The 15,614-nt window shown below is 25.1% G+C and overlaps 4 protein-coding genes across 8 annotated transcripts; 2 read left to right on the forward strand and 2 right to left on the reverse strand.

The window, feature by feature from the left end:
- Nucleotides 1-41: 41 nt before the first annotated feature.
- On the reverse strand, nucleotides 42-3,846 carry LOC122854504 (WD repeat-containing protein 3). Its single transcript, XM_044155245.1, has 3 exons — nucleotides 3,096-3,846; nucleotides 396-3,019; nucleotides 42-309 (listed from the first exon to the last, which is right to left on the reverse strand). Exons 2-3 carry the CDS (start codon nucleotides 2,994-2,996, stop codon nucleotides 145-147), a joined length of 2,766 nt encoding a protein of 921 aa, XP_044011180.1. The 5' UTR covers nucleotides 2,997-3,019; nucleotides 3,096-3,846; the 3' UTR covers nucleotides 42-144.
- On the forward strand, nucleotides 3,800-6,562 carry LOC122854506 (synaptotagmin-14). Of its 5 annotated transcripts, none has more exons than XM_044155247.1 (7): nucleotides 3,800-4,235; nucleotides 4,627-4,833; nucleotides 4,938-5,069; nucleotides 5,125-5,183; nucleotides 5,263-5,763; nucleotides 5,835-6,188; nucleotides 6,268-6,562. In XM_044155247.1, the coding sequence occupies exons 1-7, from the start codon at nucleotides 4,202-4,204 to the stop codon at nucleotides 6,478-6,480; spliced, it is 1,500 nt and encodes a 499-aa protein (XP_044011182.1). In that variant the 5' UTR covers nucleotides 3,800-4,201; the 3' UTR covers nucleotides 6,481-6,562. The 5 variants fall into 5 exon arrangements, with proteins under 5 accessions (XP_044011182.1, XP_044011184.1, XP_044011185.1 ...); XM_044155249.1 differs by having other exon boundaries at nucleotides 3,825-4,235; nucleotides 4,657-4,833; XM_044155250.1 differs by having other exon boundaries at nucleotides 3,978-4,235; nucleotides 5,161-5,183.
- A 1,339-nt stretch (nucleotides 6,563-7,901) lies between these two features.
- On the reverse strand, nucleotides 7,902-9,525 carry LOC122854508 (pre-mRNA-splicing factor ISY1 homolog). The gene is made up of 4 exons (XM_044155253.1): nucleotides 9,354-9,525; nucleotides 9,250-9,272; nucleotides 8,843-9,161; nucleotides 7,902-8,754 (listed from the first exon to the last, which is right to left on the reverse strand). Exons 1-4 carry the CDS (start codon nucleotides 9,354-9,356, stop codon nucleotides 8,380-8,382), a joined length of 720 nt encoding a protein of 239 aa, XP_044011188.1. The 5' UTR covers nucleotides 9,357-9,525; the 3' UTR covers nucleotides 7,902-8,379.
- Nucleotides 9,526-9,731: 206 nt separating this feature from the next.
- Nucleotides 9,732-14,250, forward strand: LOC122854505. Its single transcript, XM_044155246.1, has 8 exons — nucleotides 9,732-10,274; nucleotides 10,933-11,120; nucleotides 11,204-11,621; nucleotides 11,841-11,989; nucleotides 12,063-12,178; nucleotides 12,263-13,294; nucleotides 13,375-13,457; nucleotides 13,545-14,250. Exons 2-8 carry the CDS (start codon nucleotides 10,937-10,939, stop codon nucleotides 13,672-13,674), a joined length of 2,112 nt encoding a protein of 703 aa, XP_044011181.1. The 5' UTR covers nucleotides 9,732-10,274; nucleotides 10,933-10,936; the 3' UTR covers nucleotides 13,675-14,250.
- Nucleotides 14,251-15,614: the final 1,364 nt, after the last annotated feature.

A 15,614-nucleotide genomic window follows, 5' to 3' on the forward strand; every position in this document is an offset into this window, starting at 1 on the left:
AAAAATTTGATGAAAGAATTAAAAACAAAAACATAATATAATTTGTTGTTCAATAAGATAAAAATATTTAATATTTGAAAAATTTTTAGAGCAATAAATTTTTATTCAATCGTTAAATTGTAGTTGAAATAATAAAGTGATTAATTACATAGTCATAAGAGCTCGTTTACATGCACCTTCTCTCTTTTTTCTATCTTGATTTTTTTGTTTCCTAGACCTGGTTGCATCACGGAATAATGTGATGGAATCAGTCTCTTCAACTGTACGTTGTGTAAATGCCAGCCCATGAAGATTAAAACCAATTGTATTCTAAAAGAAAATTTAATTAAAATAAAAACAAATAACACACTAATTATATATAATTAAAATAATTAAAAATATATGATAAAAATTACCCTGAGATTAGTGATGCCTTTAACAGCTAGAGATTGAATTTCTTCAATAATTGGATAAAGATCAGAATTAGCAACAATTGGTCCATGATGTGCTTGAATAAGACAAAGTGCAACACGTGATAATAATTCAACTTGATATTCTTTTTTCAAGAATTTTGGTAGTAAACGAAGTAATTCACAAGCTTCTGTGTATGGTAAAAGATACAATGTTTCTTCCATTTCATCAGCACGTACTCTTTTAAGTGTTCCAATGAAATAATCATCCATTGATTTATATTGGCCCCATTCGGCAATTTTTGGTAATGCTGGTGGTGCTGCAGGTGGTATTATATTATCTAATTCTTGATTATAAATTCTAGTTTCTTCAAGACATTCTAATAATAATTCAGCAGCTCGTTCTGTATTAACAGTTTTTTTAGATGGTAAAATTTGAGTTTTTTGTCCTGGTACAGCTGATGTTTCATCAGTAGCAAGTGCTTCATCTTCAGGTTCATCTCCTAATACCACTATATCATCTGTTCTTTCATAAATTCTTATAACTTTATCTGAACCACATGATAATAAATATTTACCATTTGGTGATACAGCACAAGCATATGCTTGTCCACAATGTCCATCTAATGTTATTATTTTTTGAAAATTATCAGCATCCCATTCTTTAATTTTACCATCCTTACCACATGAAAAAAAATAATGAGTTTTTGGCACAAAACATAAACCAGTTATTGTATTATCATGTGCAAATATTGATTTATGACAATCACCTAAACTCATACCCCATATTTTAATATTTCTATCAGCAGAACCAGTTGCAATTAATGTTGAATCATCTGATATATCCATACATGTTACTGGTAAATTATGTCCATAAAGTGATAAAAGAAATTTAAATGAATCAAGAAAAAATATACTGACTGTTGAATTTGATAATGATACAGCAATAAGTCTATTATCTGGACTTATTTTAACACATACTACACCATCATCAAGTTTTAATGTTCTTGTATGTAATAAAGATAAAACTTGATTATCATTATCATTTTTAGAATTTTTAACAAGTTCTAAAGCCCAAAATTTTACTGTTTTATCTTCAGCACCACTTACAATACCATTTGCACATAATATAACACTCCATATTGATGTATTTGGATGTGCATTAATTTCTTCAATAATTTCACCAGAACTAACATCAACAATAAGCAATAAACCATCTTTCATACCAACAATTAAATATCTATCACCAGGTACAAATGTTGCTGATAATGCATAACCACATTCAATTGTTCTTAAACATGCTAATGATGGTCTATTCCATATTTTAATTGAATCACCACTTGCTGATGCAAATGAAAGATTATCAGAACTAAAACATAAAGCACGTACATCAGTACGATGTCCATGTGACATTATTGTTCTCATTGTTGTAACTTGTTTATCTTTTTGATTGTCATCTATATTTAATGAATATAGTCCTAAACAATTGTTACTTAAACCAACACAAAAACGTACTTCATTATTTTTTCCCATAATAATATCAATTGATTTTGTATGTCCATCAACTTTAAATACTGTCATTCTTTGAATTTCATCTCTCAATGCTATTGATGGATCAACAATAGCAATATCATTATCATCACATGTTTTACCATCTTTTTCAGCATTTTTTTGAGCTTTTTTTAAACGTTTTAAACGTCTAGCAGTAACTTTATCATCTGGTATTAAATGATATAATTCAACAGTATATTTAACACCAATACATGCTATAATTTTTTTTGTTGGATCACAAACAATTGATAATACTTTATCATCAGTTGTACGATAAATACTACCAACTTTTTCACATCTCAATGGATAATTTGGATCATTAACTGAATCATCATTATCAATATTTAGATTATCAATACGTTTTGATATATCAATATCATCAATATCAGCAAAATATATTTTCCATACTTTTAATTCACTACCAGTACAACCAGTTATAAGATATTTATCATTTTTAACAAGTGTAAAACTCCATATTTCTGTTCTATGTCCAACAATTGTACGAAAATTATGATGTGTATCAAGATCCCAAAATTTAATAAGTGTATCTTTACTTGAACTAATAAGAATATTTGATTCTTGCATAAATGCAATTTTTGTTATGATATTTTTATGTCCTTTTAAACGACAAATACCAGTTTCAGCAATAACATCCCAAACAATAATATCTGTATCATGTGATCCAGATGCAAGACGATGACCCAATGTATCATAAGCTAAACATGTTATTCCTGAACGATGACCAACAAATATACTAACATTTTCACCAGTTCTTAAATCAAATGTTTTAAGTGTACCATCAGAATAACCAACAGCTATATGACGTCCATTTGGTGATGCTGCTAAATGTTTAACTTCATATTTATCACCACTTAAAACTTGAGCTTTTTCATTAAGACGAAGATCCCATATATATACATGTTCACATGCACCAACAGCTACAAAACGTCCTTGTTGTCCTTCAAGTGTTACAAATACTGAATTACATGTTGAACTTGTTATTACATTTGCATTTCCAGCTGGTGCATATTTTAAGTATTGCTTGGTTAATCCCATTTTATTAAATCACTTGTTGATATCTAAATTGAGCAAATTTTTTTAATTAGTTTTATTTATATTATATAAATTATACATGATATTTTCATTTGAACCTACTGTTTTTATTTTTTGTTATTAATTATTAATATTTTTGATGATAATAAATAATATAATCCATGTAAACAAATTTAAAAAATGTTGATGATACCAGGATATGTTAGAAAAACCATGTGGAGTTTTTGAGAATAAGGTTAGTTTTTATTTATAATTAATTATTTTATATTCCCTTGTGGTGCATTTACAATGAGCAAATTAAAATGGCGACACACACACACACAAAAACAAAAAAATGGAGCGATTTTTTAAATTTAAAAAAGTACTAATCTCGATTAGTTTCATTATAATAATAATAATTTTTTTTGTTGAACATTTAAAATAAAAAAAAAAAAGTATTAAACATCTAATTGAAAAATAAATTAAATTAAGTTATCAACTGAAAAATCTCCAGCTATAGAAATGATTTATATAAATTTTTTTAAATATTTATTTACGATAAGTCTATAAAATTTTAATTAAATACTCTTAATTTGTTTGACAATTAACAAGTTACTTATTAATTTTTAAAATGATAATTATAATATAAAAAAATTTAAAATAACTAAAAATATTAATAATTTAATCGAATAGAAATTTTTTTTAAAATAGTAAAATCACGTCTCATAAAATAGTCAAGTAAATTTCATCAATATTCAGCTACCCTAACGTTAATAATAACAATACAATATTTTTTATATATGTAATTTAATACACATTTGCTTCGTAGAAATAAAAAATAAATGTGTTGATAATTGTGTTGTGACCTGGTCATACCAATAATTGGATTTACCAAGCTATATAATTTTCTGTGTTTTATACTGACTTGCGCAAAATATAAAATACCCTGCCTAATAAAAATATATAGCGCAAGCGTATTTAATAATATTCACCCTTATATATATTTTTTAATATAGGTGGTAGTTTTGTAAAAGCAACAGACTGCTGTGTATACACCCCCGCCCACGTATTTATTCGACATAGAAGCACGTTTGTAATCAAACAAACAAGACGAAATATTTCGTCATATAATTAATAAATAATGTGTAAATTATTATTATATTATTATTTATGGGCAATTGTTAATTAGCCCAAAAATATTAATTACAATTTGTGTTAAGTGGATAGTCATGATTCTAACTGGATCCGACCATTTTCTTGTGGGTAAGTCCACTATGTACATTTATAAGTCAATTATTTTTTTTATCATATTATGTTTTGTATTTATCGATAAGAAATATACAGTGTCCTTCAAGGTCTCAAGTCATTCATGAATTATTTATTTTCAACCTATACGCATTATACATATATTTATTTAAACTTAAAACTACACACGCAATATAAAAATTTTATATTTATTGTTCTAGATATAATTAAATTTTTAGAGGTCATTTGTTTTATTTTATTTTATTTTTTTTCTTTTACATCTATAATTAATTGTATATAAAATAATAATATAATTTATGTTTATTTATATTTTAATATATATTTAATGTTTTATTAATTTTTTTTTTTATTCATTTATTATTATTTTTTATCTATTATTATTTTAAAGAGAATGGAAACTTTCATGTTTTCATCGTAGGACCTGTTTGGCTAACTGCGTTGTTGGGAGCAGTCGCTGGTTTTGTCACACTTTTATTAGTATTACTAATATATTTATCAAAAAAATGGTCATTAACACCAGTAAAACAAACAACTAGATTTGGAGGTATTTGTGTACCAGTTAATGAGCCTTGTAATAATACAGAAAAAAATTTAGGTAAATTTTTTTAATATACTATAAATTGAATTGAATTTATATTTGTTTATTTTAATGATTATTGATATTATATATAATATAATATGCTATTTATTGTTTTTAAGTATTATCTTATCCAGAAGCTGAAACAAGTTCTGATTCTGAAGAAGACGCACTTCGTAGACTTCAACTAAATTCAAGATCTCATCATTTAGATACACTCACAATCCAAACTGAGGATGATTCAACAATTAATGGTAAAATTTTTTTTTTATAATTTATTTTCTTTATTTTATATTTATTTTGTATTAGATGCAGTTAATTCATCATCAATTTGTTGCAATGGAGATCACTCATCAGATCAACAAGAGGTAAATTGTTTTCTTTTTTTAAATAAAATTAGTAAGAAAGAAAAAATATATATTTATATAATGATAAAATTAATAATAGTGGATGGTCGATGTGGGATCACCGAGTATCTTGATGGAAACACGTGAAAATGAAGAAATGATTGAAGAATTATGTACTCCATCATCAAATGAAAATGTAACAAATATTAATGGAACAATTGATGATATTGGTTATTTAGAAGTTGCATTTCTTTATGATGCACCAATGCGTGAAATGACAATTCAAGTACTTCAAGGAAAAAATTATCCAGCTGGAATTGGTGGTAGTCAAGTTAGATTAGTATTATTACCATCTAAAAAACAAAGACGTAAAACAAGATTACGACAAGGTTGTTCACCACAATATATGGAAAGTTTTTTATTACCACGAGTTAATCCAGAGGATGTTAATACAATGGGTGTTAGATTAAGAGTTTATCTATGGAGTGGAAGAATGAGACGTGAACGTTTACTTGGTGAAGCTAGAGTTTGTTTTGATCAAATTAATCTTCAATTAGAAACAATATTATGTTTACCACTTCAAGTACCACCAACATCATCAGTAAGTGTATATTTAAAATTAAAATTAAACAAAGTATAAATATAATAATTATAATTTAAATAATTTACAAGAGTCAAGATTGGGGTACAACAACAAGTTTAACTAGAAGTGATTCAACTGGATCTCAACAATCAGTACAATCATATGCAAGTCCAACAACACCACCTTATGGTAGTAGTATGAAAGGTGGTAGTATTGCTGAAATATTAATTGGTCTTGCATATAATGGAACAACTGGACGTATTACTGTTGAAATAATAAAAGGTTCACATTTTCGTGGTGATGGTGGTAATGATACAAAACCACCTGATACATATGTCAAGCTTACATTGGTTGATAGTAATGGTCTTGAAATGGGTCGTTCAAAAACTGGTTTAAGAAGAGCACAACCAAATCCACTTTACAAAGAAACTTTTATATTTCAGGCAAGTATTTATATTTATATATAATATATAAAAATTGATATATAAATTAAATTTATTTTATATTTGTTTTGTTGGATAGGTTGCTCTTTTTCAGCTTGGTGATGTTACATTATTTATATCAGTATACAATCGACGACGTTCAGCAATGGGTAAAAAAGGACGTGAAATGATTGGATGGCTATGTCTTGGTTTAAATAGTTCTGGACCAGAAGAATTACAACATTGGAATGAAATGAGAGGAGCAAGAACAACAAGTCAAGTACAACGTTGGCATTCATTGCTACGTCCGTAAGTTAAAATACTCTGGATTATAAATCCATGGAGATTTTTTTTGATAGAAAAAAATTAAACGAAACAAAAAAAAAAAAAAAAAACAGCTATAAATTTTAATAATTAATGATTTAATATTGTCACTCTGACAAATTAAATTAAACAAAAAAACATAATAAGCCTTTTAAGGAAAATACTTTTTTGATGAAAATTTGCCCTCGTGAATATTATAACTGCCCAAAATGAACACATAAAAATGGTCGTCAATCGTTTCAATGAAGAATCTTTGGTGGCTCATTATATCTGAATAATAATATTAAGATATTTCAAAGAAACCAAGAAATTAATATATTTTAACACTTCGGGCTGTGGGCAGAATAACATTTTTATCAATTTTTCATAATAATCATTACCATTTTTTTTTTTTTAAATTTTTTTTTCCATCAAAATTTTATGATAAAAAAGGCATGATGTATTTTTTTATTTATTTTTTTTTCTATCCGAATCGTGCCTGAGTTAATTTTATTTCTATATTGTCTATTTATTATACGAAATATCTAATTGTAAATTTTATTACAAATTAATACGTCATTTTAATAACATGAAAATCATTTAAAATGATTTTTTTTTTCAATTGAAATTCACAATTAATTATCTATTTTTATCACGTATAATATTTAATTTTTTTTCTAATTGTTTCATACTTGAAAAATATTTTTCCAAGTGCCAGGAAATATAAAAAAAAAAAAAAAATTGATAAGTTTAATAACGAATGAAATAACAAGAAACATTTGTAATAACATTGAATGCAGAAATTTTTTGGCACGCTGCGATTTAGTGTTTAACACAAAACGACGCACAATTCACACTATGCACCTCATTATTGCAGGATGTGATTAACGTATTGATAAATAATTGATAATATAAAATCTAACTAACTGGATTCAGCAAAAAAAAAAAACATTTGATCTCGGTTATAAATAATTAAATATAAATTTAACAAAGAATCATAAAATAGACTTAATTCAAAATGATAATTATAAAATTTTGTGAGAAAAATAAAAAACTATATATACCAAATTTTTTGGTAATAAGAAAAATTACAAAAATAATTTAGAAATAATAATAATAATAATCCTATTTATTTACAATTTTTTCATACTAGAAATTGCTTTATAATAATAATAAATTTTCAATAATAAATAAATTGCTTGAATATAAAATTAATATTAAATCATCATGATTAAATAATTTTATAAAATCATTAAAATTTTTACAGTACTTTGAAATTAAAACTCATACCGAGATCAAGAATATTTTCTTCGATAAATTTAATATTTAATAATAGTTTTATCATTGATTATTTTATTAAAAAAAAAAAAATAAATGATAAAATTTTAAAAATAAAAATTATATTTGTATATTGTATGAAAAGTGAAAGATATTTCTATCAAGTTTTGACGTAAAGTTTATCTTTTGGTCTGGCATTATTACTTTTTTGAATGGAAACAGTTGGTTAAACATGACAATAATATTATTGTCATTTTAGATTGAAACGAAAAGAACAGATATACAAAAAAAAAAAAAAATAAATATTAATATTTGATTTTGAAAAAATCAAAAGTAGAAAAAAAATAATTTTAATAAATTAATGACGATTTTTATCAACTTTTTATCCACAGCACCTCTTTTTTTTTTCTTGATGAATAATTAAATCGTCTATTGCACAAATGAAAAATTAAAAAAATTAAACTACTTTAATTAAATGTTATGAGATAATTATGTATTAAAAATACCATTTATCGAGTTTTATAACAAACAAAAATGTATTGTAAAAAAAATTATTATTAAAAGAAAAAAAAAAGAAAATAATTTTGGTAGATGTTTATCAATTGCATGAAAAATAAATAATTTTATTGACTTATAAAACATATTTTTCTAATAATTCTTGTTTTTTTCTTGCTACTAATGCTTCTTGAATATCTTGTTGTGATGGTATTGGTTTTTGTATTGTTTCTTCAATTTCCATATTAGCATTTTGATCATCATCATCATCATTTGGTGGTACCCATTCATTTATTATTTTATCACGTGATTTTTGTTCTTGTATAAGTTCAAGTGGTGATAAAATACCATCATCATCATCACGATAACCATAATAATCAGCGTCAATGTCTTTCATTAATTCTGCTCTTGTTTTTCTTGGTGGTGGTGGTGGTTCTTGTTCAAATAATTCACGTACACCTGGTAGCTCTTTAGCAGCACCAAAATATTTATATCCTCTATTACCAGGTACCTAAAATTATCATAAATAATTATTATTAATATAAACTTTTATTAATGATGATAAAGATTTTTTCTTTTTAATATTTATCATCTCTTACTTCTCTTCCTTCATGATCTAACATTCGTGGACCAACTCTTGAATAATCTGGACCACCAAGTTCTTTAATTTGTGCTTCCCAATGACGTTTTTCACGTAGTAATTTATTAATTTCATCATTAAGATCACGTATTCTAAATTCACCAAGACCAGCATTCTGTATTTGTGCAACTTTTCTAGCGATTTCACCGATAATTTGTGTTCTCCATTTTTCAGCTCTTCTTGAATCACGACATTCTGATGCCAAATATGGACGACGATCTTGATCTTTTTTAAATCCTTCACCACTTTGTGCTGCTCGCCAACGAGCAAGTGTTGTCCTAAAATATTTATTTTCATTAATCAATATAAACTTTCTTAAATAAAAAAAATAACAATCCAATTTCACAATTATGTGAAAATACTTACATTGCCTTTTCTGCATTTCTAGCCTGTTAATAAAAAAAAAAATTAAAAATTATTAGAGAAATCGTAGAGAAAACGTTTATTTTATTTTACGTAAAAATACTTACCATATTGTTAGTTTTCCAAGTTACTTTTGATGTTCAAAAACCAAATAAATAATTTAAAAATTACACTTTATTTTCCTCAATGTTAATAATTAATTATAAATAAATAATAATATTTATATTGTTGCCAAGTATTGTCAAGTGTGTAAACACAAGCAAACACACCAGAATATAACCTCAAAAAAAAAAAATATTCAAATATATATAGAGCAGTTTTTGTTTTTATCATAAGAGTTTTCCTTGAAAATATTTAGTTAACAAAATGGCCGATACAACAAACATGGCACTGACAATGGATAAAAGAGAGAGAAAAAAAAGAGAGACAGAATGAATTTTACAGATAACAACAATAATTTATAACAATAATAATAATAACAATATTACTGCGACGTCGCATTTGACACCAGTGTGATTGTTGGTTGGCTGTTCTTGGCAGCTTGGCAGAGATTGTCATTACTCTACATTATTCTAATCTCATCTAGGCTTGCAATGAAAATTCCTCGGTACACACTGTACAATTTAATTGTTATTACTCAAATTGAATCATCATTATATTATTTATACAAGTTATTAGATTTTTAACATCCCCCCAAAGTATAAAAAAATATCCTATACCATTACAAAAGATAATAAAAAAAAAAAAAAGAGAAAAAAATATACGAACAATAAACTCAAGTGTATAGAATATGGGTGTACGTCAATACCTTGTGGTATTATTTTTTTCACAATGACAGTGGTGATATTGATGAAGAAACAAAAAATTTTATAGCCAAAAAAATGACGTGTTAATAAAAAAGTGGTGTAGAATTACTAAAAAAATATTGAAAAAAAAAATAAATTTAAAATACAAGAGAATAATAATAATAATAGTTAGAATAATAATAATAATATAATAGTATATTGTACAAGTACGGTATCAGCTAGGTAAGTACGTTTTTTTTTATATTTATTTTATTTCTTTTTTCAATAACTCGATTAAATTATCATATTTATCAGGGTATTTTAATATCATTGGTTTATTTTTTTTTCTTTACTGTTGAATAATTAACAAACATTCATTGATTTGAACTTTCATGATGGAAAAAAAAAATAAAAAAAAGTCAAGTTAATCCAAATTAATACTCGATTAAAAATCATGACCTTGATGAATTTTATAAATTTGATTATAAATTTATTATCAGTTTAAAAATTAGTATATAAAATAATTAATTTTTTTTTTTTTTTTTTCGAAAAAGAATAAAAGAAAAGAACAAAAAAAAAAAAAAAAAGAAATTTCCAAGTTTAATCAGTCATGAAGTTTTTGATTGTGTTATCTATAATATATTTTTAACGTCATAAAAAAAAAAAGACATTTAGCTGTGTTTAACTGTATTTTGTTTGTTGGAATAATTTATAAATCAAGTCCAATAAACATAGATAAATTATTATTATTATTATTTAAAATAAAAAGAAAAAAAAAAATCATTGAATCATCACGTTCTTTATTTCAAATGTCTATTCTTATTTTTTGATTGTATGTGTGGTTTTTTATTTGTGATTTTTTATTATTTTTTTTTTTTTTTTTGTGGTCAAATTTATATAGAGAAATGGAAGAGGGTAAAAGTGCTGAAGAAGTATGGCAAAAAATTAAAACTGAAGATAGAGGTGATCTTTTTACTGAAGACATGGCAACTGGTTCTGTTGACGGTAATTCACAAACTTCTTTAGCTGATATATTTGATACAGCATTTACATCAACTGCTGATCCATCTCCTCAAAGATGTCCAGCAGGTAATTTAAATTATTTATATTGTTGATTTGTTCAATTAATTAATTTAAAATAGAACAAACATATAAATAAAATAATATTGTAGGTACAGAAATGGAATTTGATCATTTATTTGCTGAGAGTGATATTGAGGAAGCTGATGCTCAAGCTCGAGCTGAGCAATTTCCTAATCAGTCAAGTCACTCATCAACTGATAATAATTTTACATATGCACCATATATACAACGTTCGGGACATCGTCATTATCGTCCACATCAACGTATTAATAATTGTAACATGTGTCGTACTAGATCAAGAAGAGATGAGGTTAATCAACCAATTAATAATAATATAATTCGAATGACTGATGATAATTCATGTGATTATCGTGAATATAGAAAAAGAATATTGCATGAAAGAAAATTACAAAAAAATGATACAAAAAATAAAATTGTTAATAATCAAAATGATAATTTGAGTATTGCTGGACCATCTAGACTCGTTGATGCTCCAGTTGATTACAGGTATAAATATATTTATTATTAAAAATTTAAATTTCATTTTATTTTCTTATGTAAGTCTATTATTATTTTGTTGGTTTATATTTGGATCATTTTATAAATTCAATTCATTTATCAAAAAAACAAAATGTGCAGTAATTAAACTGCCATTTATTGTCATTTCTATTTTCAGCATCAAGTCATAAAGATTAAAATCCATGTATATATATTAAATATTCGTAGCATAACCGGTCCATCAAATCACATTGCTGAAACCATTGATGAGAGTTCAAATAATCCAACAAGTGAAGTATCAAGTGAAAGAGAACCATATCCACCAGGTGTTCATCCAGTAGCTATTAATAATTCACCACCAAGAGGAGGACTTGCTCGTAAGATCAACATTGCTTTGTTATTAAAACAACTGTATTTTAATATAAATAAATTAATTTATTTTTAAATAAGGACATGATGATACACCATCAGCACCAGATTTACAATTAGATTGGTCTTCCAGTAGTGGAAGTGACGATGAAGATGGTTCTGTTGAAGTAATAGAAACCGTGAATTATACAAACAAGGTAAATAATTTTTTTATATCTTTGCATTTAAAAATTATTAAATTATAAAAAATAATAATATATGTTAATTTATGATAAAAATAGAATGGAACAACTGTAAATGATCAAAATGATCGTACAGTAACAGTTGTTGATTTAACAGCTGAATCAGATGAAGAACATCCAACAGCATCATCAACAACAGAACAACCACAATCACAATCGTCATCATCGTCATCATCATCATCATCATTACCAGTACCTGAAGAAACATCACACAGAAATGAATATCATTGTATGCATAGACCACTTGATTATGCACGTATGCGTCATCATATGATACCACCAAGATTATTTTATCAAGATTATCATCGTCCAATTATTCAAGATTCAATAAATTCTAGTGGTTCATCATTTGGTGGTAGAATGCATCCAAATTATCAAAAAATGTGGTTATTACAACAACGTGTACAAGAAAGACATAGACGTCGTTTATATCCAAGATCATCAACAGTACATAATTGTACACCACCAATGGCACATATGTATCAACCTGGACGTGTTATTGGTGATGGTAATCCACCACCACAAGTACCACCACCACCACCAACAAATATACCACGTACATGTTGTTTAGCAAATGAGCATTCAAATCATATTGATAATTATCAAAGACATAATGGATTACCACCACCACCACCACCACAACAACCGAATGTCTATAGTCATCCAGAAGCAACTGAAATATCATCACCTTGTCCATTACCATTATTAATGAGTCATCAACGTAATGATACAATTGAAGTTACACGTGGTATAGAACAAAATATACCAGTACATCAACATGTACATCATCATATGTATCATTGGCCAGCACAATATCAATATCAAGGACCACATATTTCTCGTATGCCACATCTTCATATAAGTATATCACCACATATGCAAAATCAAGTATCACCAGAATTAATTCCATATTCACCAATGCCAGAATTTGTTGTACAACCAACTAGACATATGTCAGCAAGACTAGAAAATTATATGAGAATTGTTGATTTACGTCGTATGTCACATATTAGCTGTGGTGCAACACAAGAATCAATTGAGAGCCATACATTCCCTCATAAATATAAACGAGTAATTAATATTAATTTAATTAATTATTAATAATTAAATTATTGATAAATAATAATAATATTTTATTGTTTTTTATTTAGGTAAAGAAAGTTGAAAATCGGGAAGATGCAATTGAAAAATGTACAATCTGTCTTTCTGAATTTGAAGATTGTGAAAGTGTCAGGTAAATATTGATGATGTTTTTCTTTTGTTTTAAATTAATTATAGGTTTTATTTATTTGTTTGTTTGTTTTCTGTTGTTTTTTTATAGGAGACTTCCCTGTATGCATTTATTTCATATTGATTGTGTGGATCAGTGGTTATGCACAAATAAACGCTGTCCAATATGTCGTGTTGACATAGAGACATTTCTTCATAAGGAACTTACTGCAACAGCATAGCTTAAAATTGATCGAACATACCTCTACAAATAAATGTGAGTCTCTCAATATATTACATACTACATATATGCGTTATTATCAAATAATTACAACTGGCCTTTTATACGCAATATAATTATAGGTATTTAGAAAAAAAAAAAAAAGAATTTTTTACACTAAAAACTTTTATTAGAAAAAAACAATTTATATATAATTTAAATACAAATTGCAATATGAATTATGAATTTTTAAAATTTGTAAATATATATATTAATAGAATAATGTGAAAGTGTAAATAAATTTATGGGAATAATAAAAAATTAATAATTTTTTCAAACAAAATTTATAGTCCAAGCCATGAGTGGTTCAAGTAAAATTTGCAATTAAATATTAACATAAATATTGTACTCATATTTAGATAAAAGTTTGTCAATTTTGTTGATGACAAACGACTGTATTTTAAGGGCTGTTTTATTATTATTTAAAATAATTAAGTGATGGATTTATCAGGACCGGGGTTAAAAAATGGCCAATGTGTAATCAAATAATGCTTTCATATCGTAATATTTTATTTGTGCAACTAGGCTTTTGTGAATGTTATTTTTTGTTCATTCAGCAATGGCACATTGTTTCCTCGATTTCACTGATGGTGCTATCACCGATTATCTATAGTTTTAACTATAGAATTGGTTTAAAAATATAGAAAATAGAGACAATTAGAGCTATAATATATCTAACTAAAATTATTAAAAATGAATTTAAAAAAATATTAAGTACAGATTAGAATATATATATTATATATATATTGACCGTAGTAAATATATTATTTCTAATTGTTTAAGAAACAATATCAATATATAAGGGTAAAGTTCAAGGGTTTTATAAAAAAAATATAACTGCAATTATTTTATTATAATTAAAAAAAAATTTATTATTTTCATTTATATATTTCAAGCAATTTAACTATTATACTAATTATATATAGAAATTAATTAATCAATATGTTAAAAATTAATTTACAAAAAAAAAAATTAATAATTATTCTTACCCTTGTGAAAAAAAAAAATTTATAACTATCTGCAATAATAAAACTTGTATTTTTACAATTTTTAAAATGATATTTTCCTTTTGAAAATTAAATTACGTTTTTTTTCTATTTAAAATGAATTTGTTCAATTAGAAAATTAATATATTTACTATTATAAAAAATAATAATAAGAAAAATTAATTTTAAAATAATTATTATAATGTAAACTTGACAGTTTCACCTCAACGACAAAATATTGGAATTTAAAAAAAAAATTCCAATAATCGGCTTTGATAAATTAATTATAAGATAATCTGTACTAAAATTTAGAAAATATAAATATAATATGTTCTGTTGTTACAATATAAAATCGTTAATACGAAAATTAAATTAAAAAAAAAAAACTATTGTCTTTGTAAGTTACCAAAAAACAGAAAAAAAACAAAGATAAATAAAAATAATAATAAACGAAAAATCATAATAATAATGTTAAATAATTGACTCAACTTTGCGAAGCATTTAAAAAAATATTTTAACAAAAATCATTTAAATAACTTGTTGAACAATTAACTGCCAAACATCATCATCATCATGTTATATAAAAAAAAAAAAAAATTAATTAACCGTGATACAATGAAAAAAAATAATGTTCAATTTTGTTTGTCTCTTTTTTTTTTTTACTTTTTAATTTTTATTATGAATAGTTCATCATTTAAACCATACCAGCCGTGACAAAGCTGGCTTTGGTAAATGTTTGATAAATAATATTGTAATCAATAATTATATTAAAAGAAAAAAAAAATAAATTAATAAATCATGTAATATAATAATTGTAAATTATATTTACAATTTTATTTGTTTATTTAATGATAAAATCTATACGCTCCACGTAAATAATTCAAGGTTTTCATACTTAATAATTCAAAAATCATAG

This window comes from Aphidius gifuensis, linkage group LG4, assembly GCF_014905175.1.
Source record: "Aphidius gifuensis isolate YNYX2018 linkage group LG4, ASM1490517v1, whole genome shotgun sequence".
Taxonomy (NCBI): Eukaryota; Metazoa; Arthropoda; class Insecta; order Hymenoptera; family Braconidae; genus Aphidius; species Aphidius gifuensis.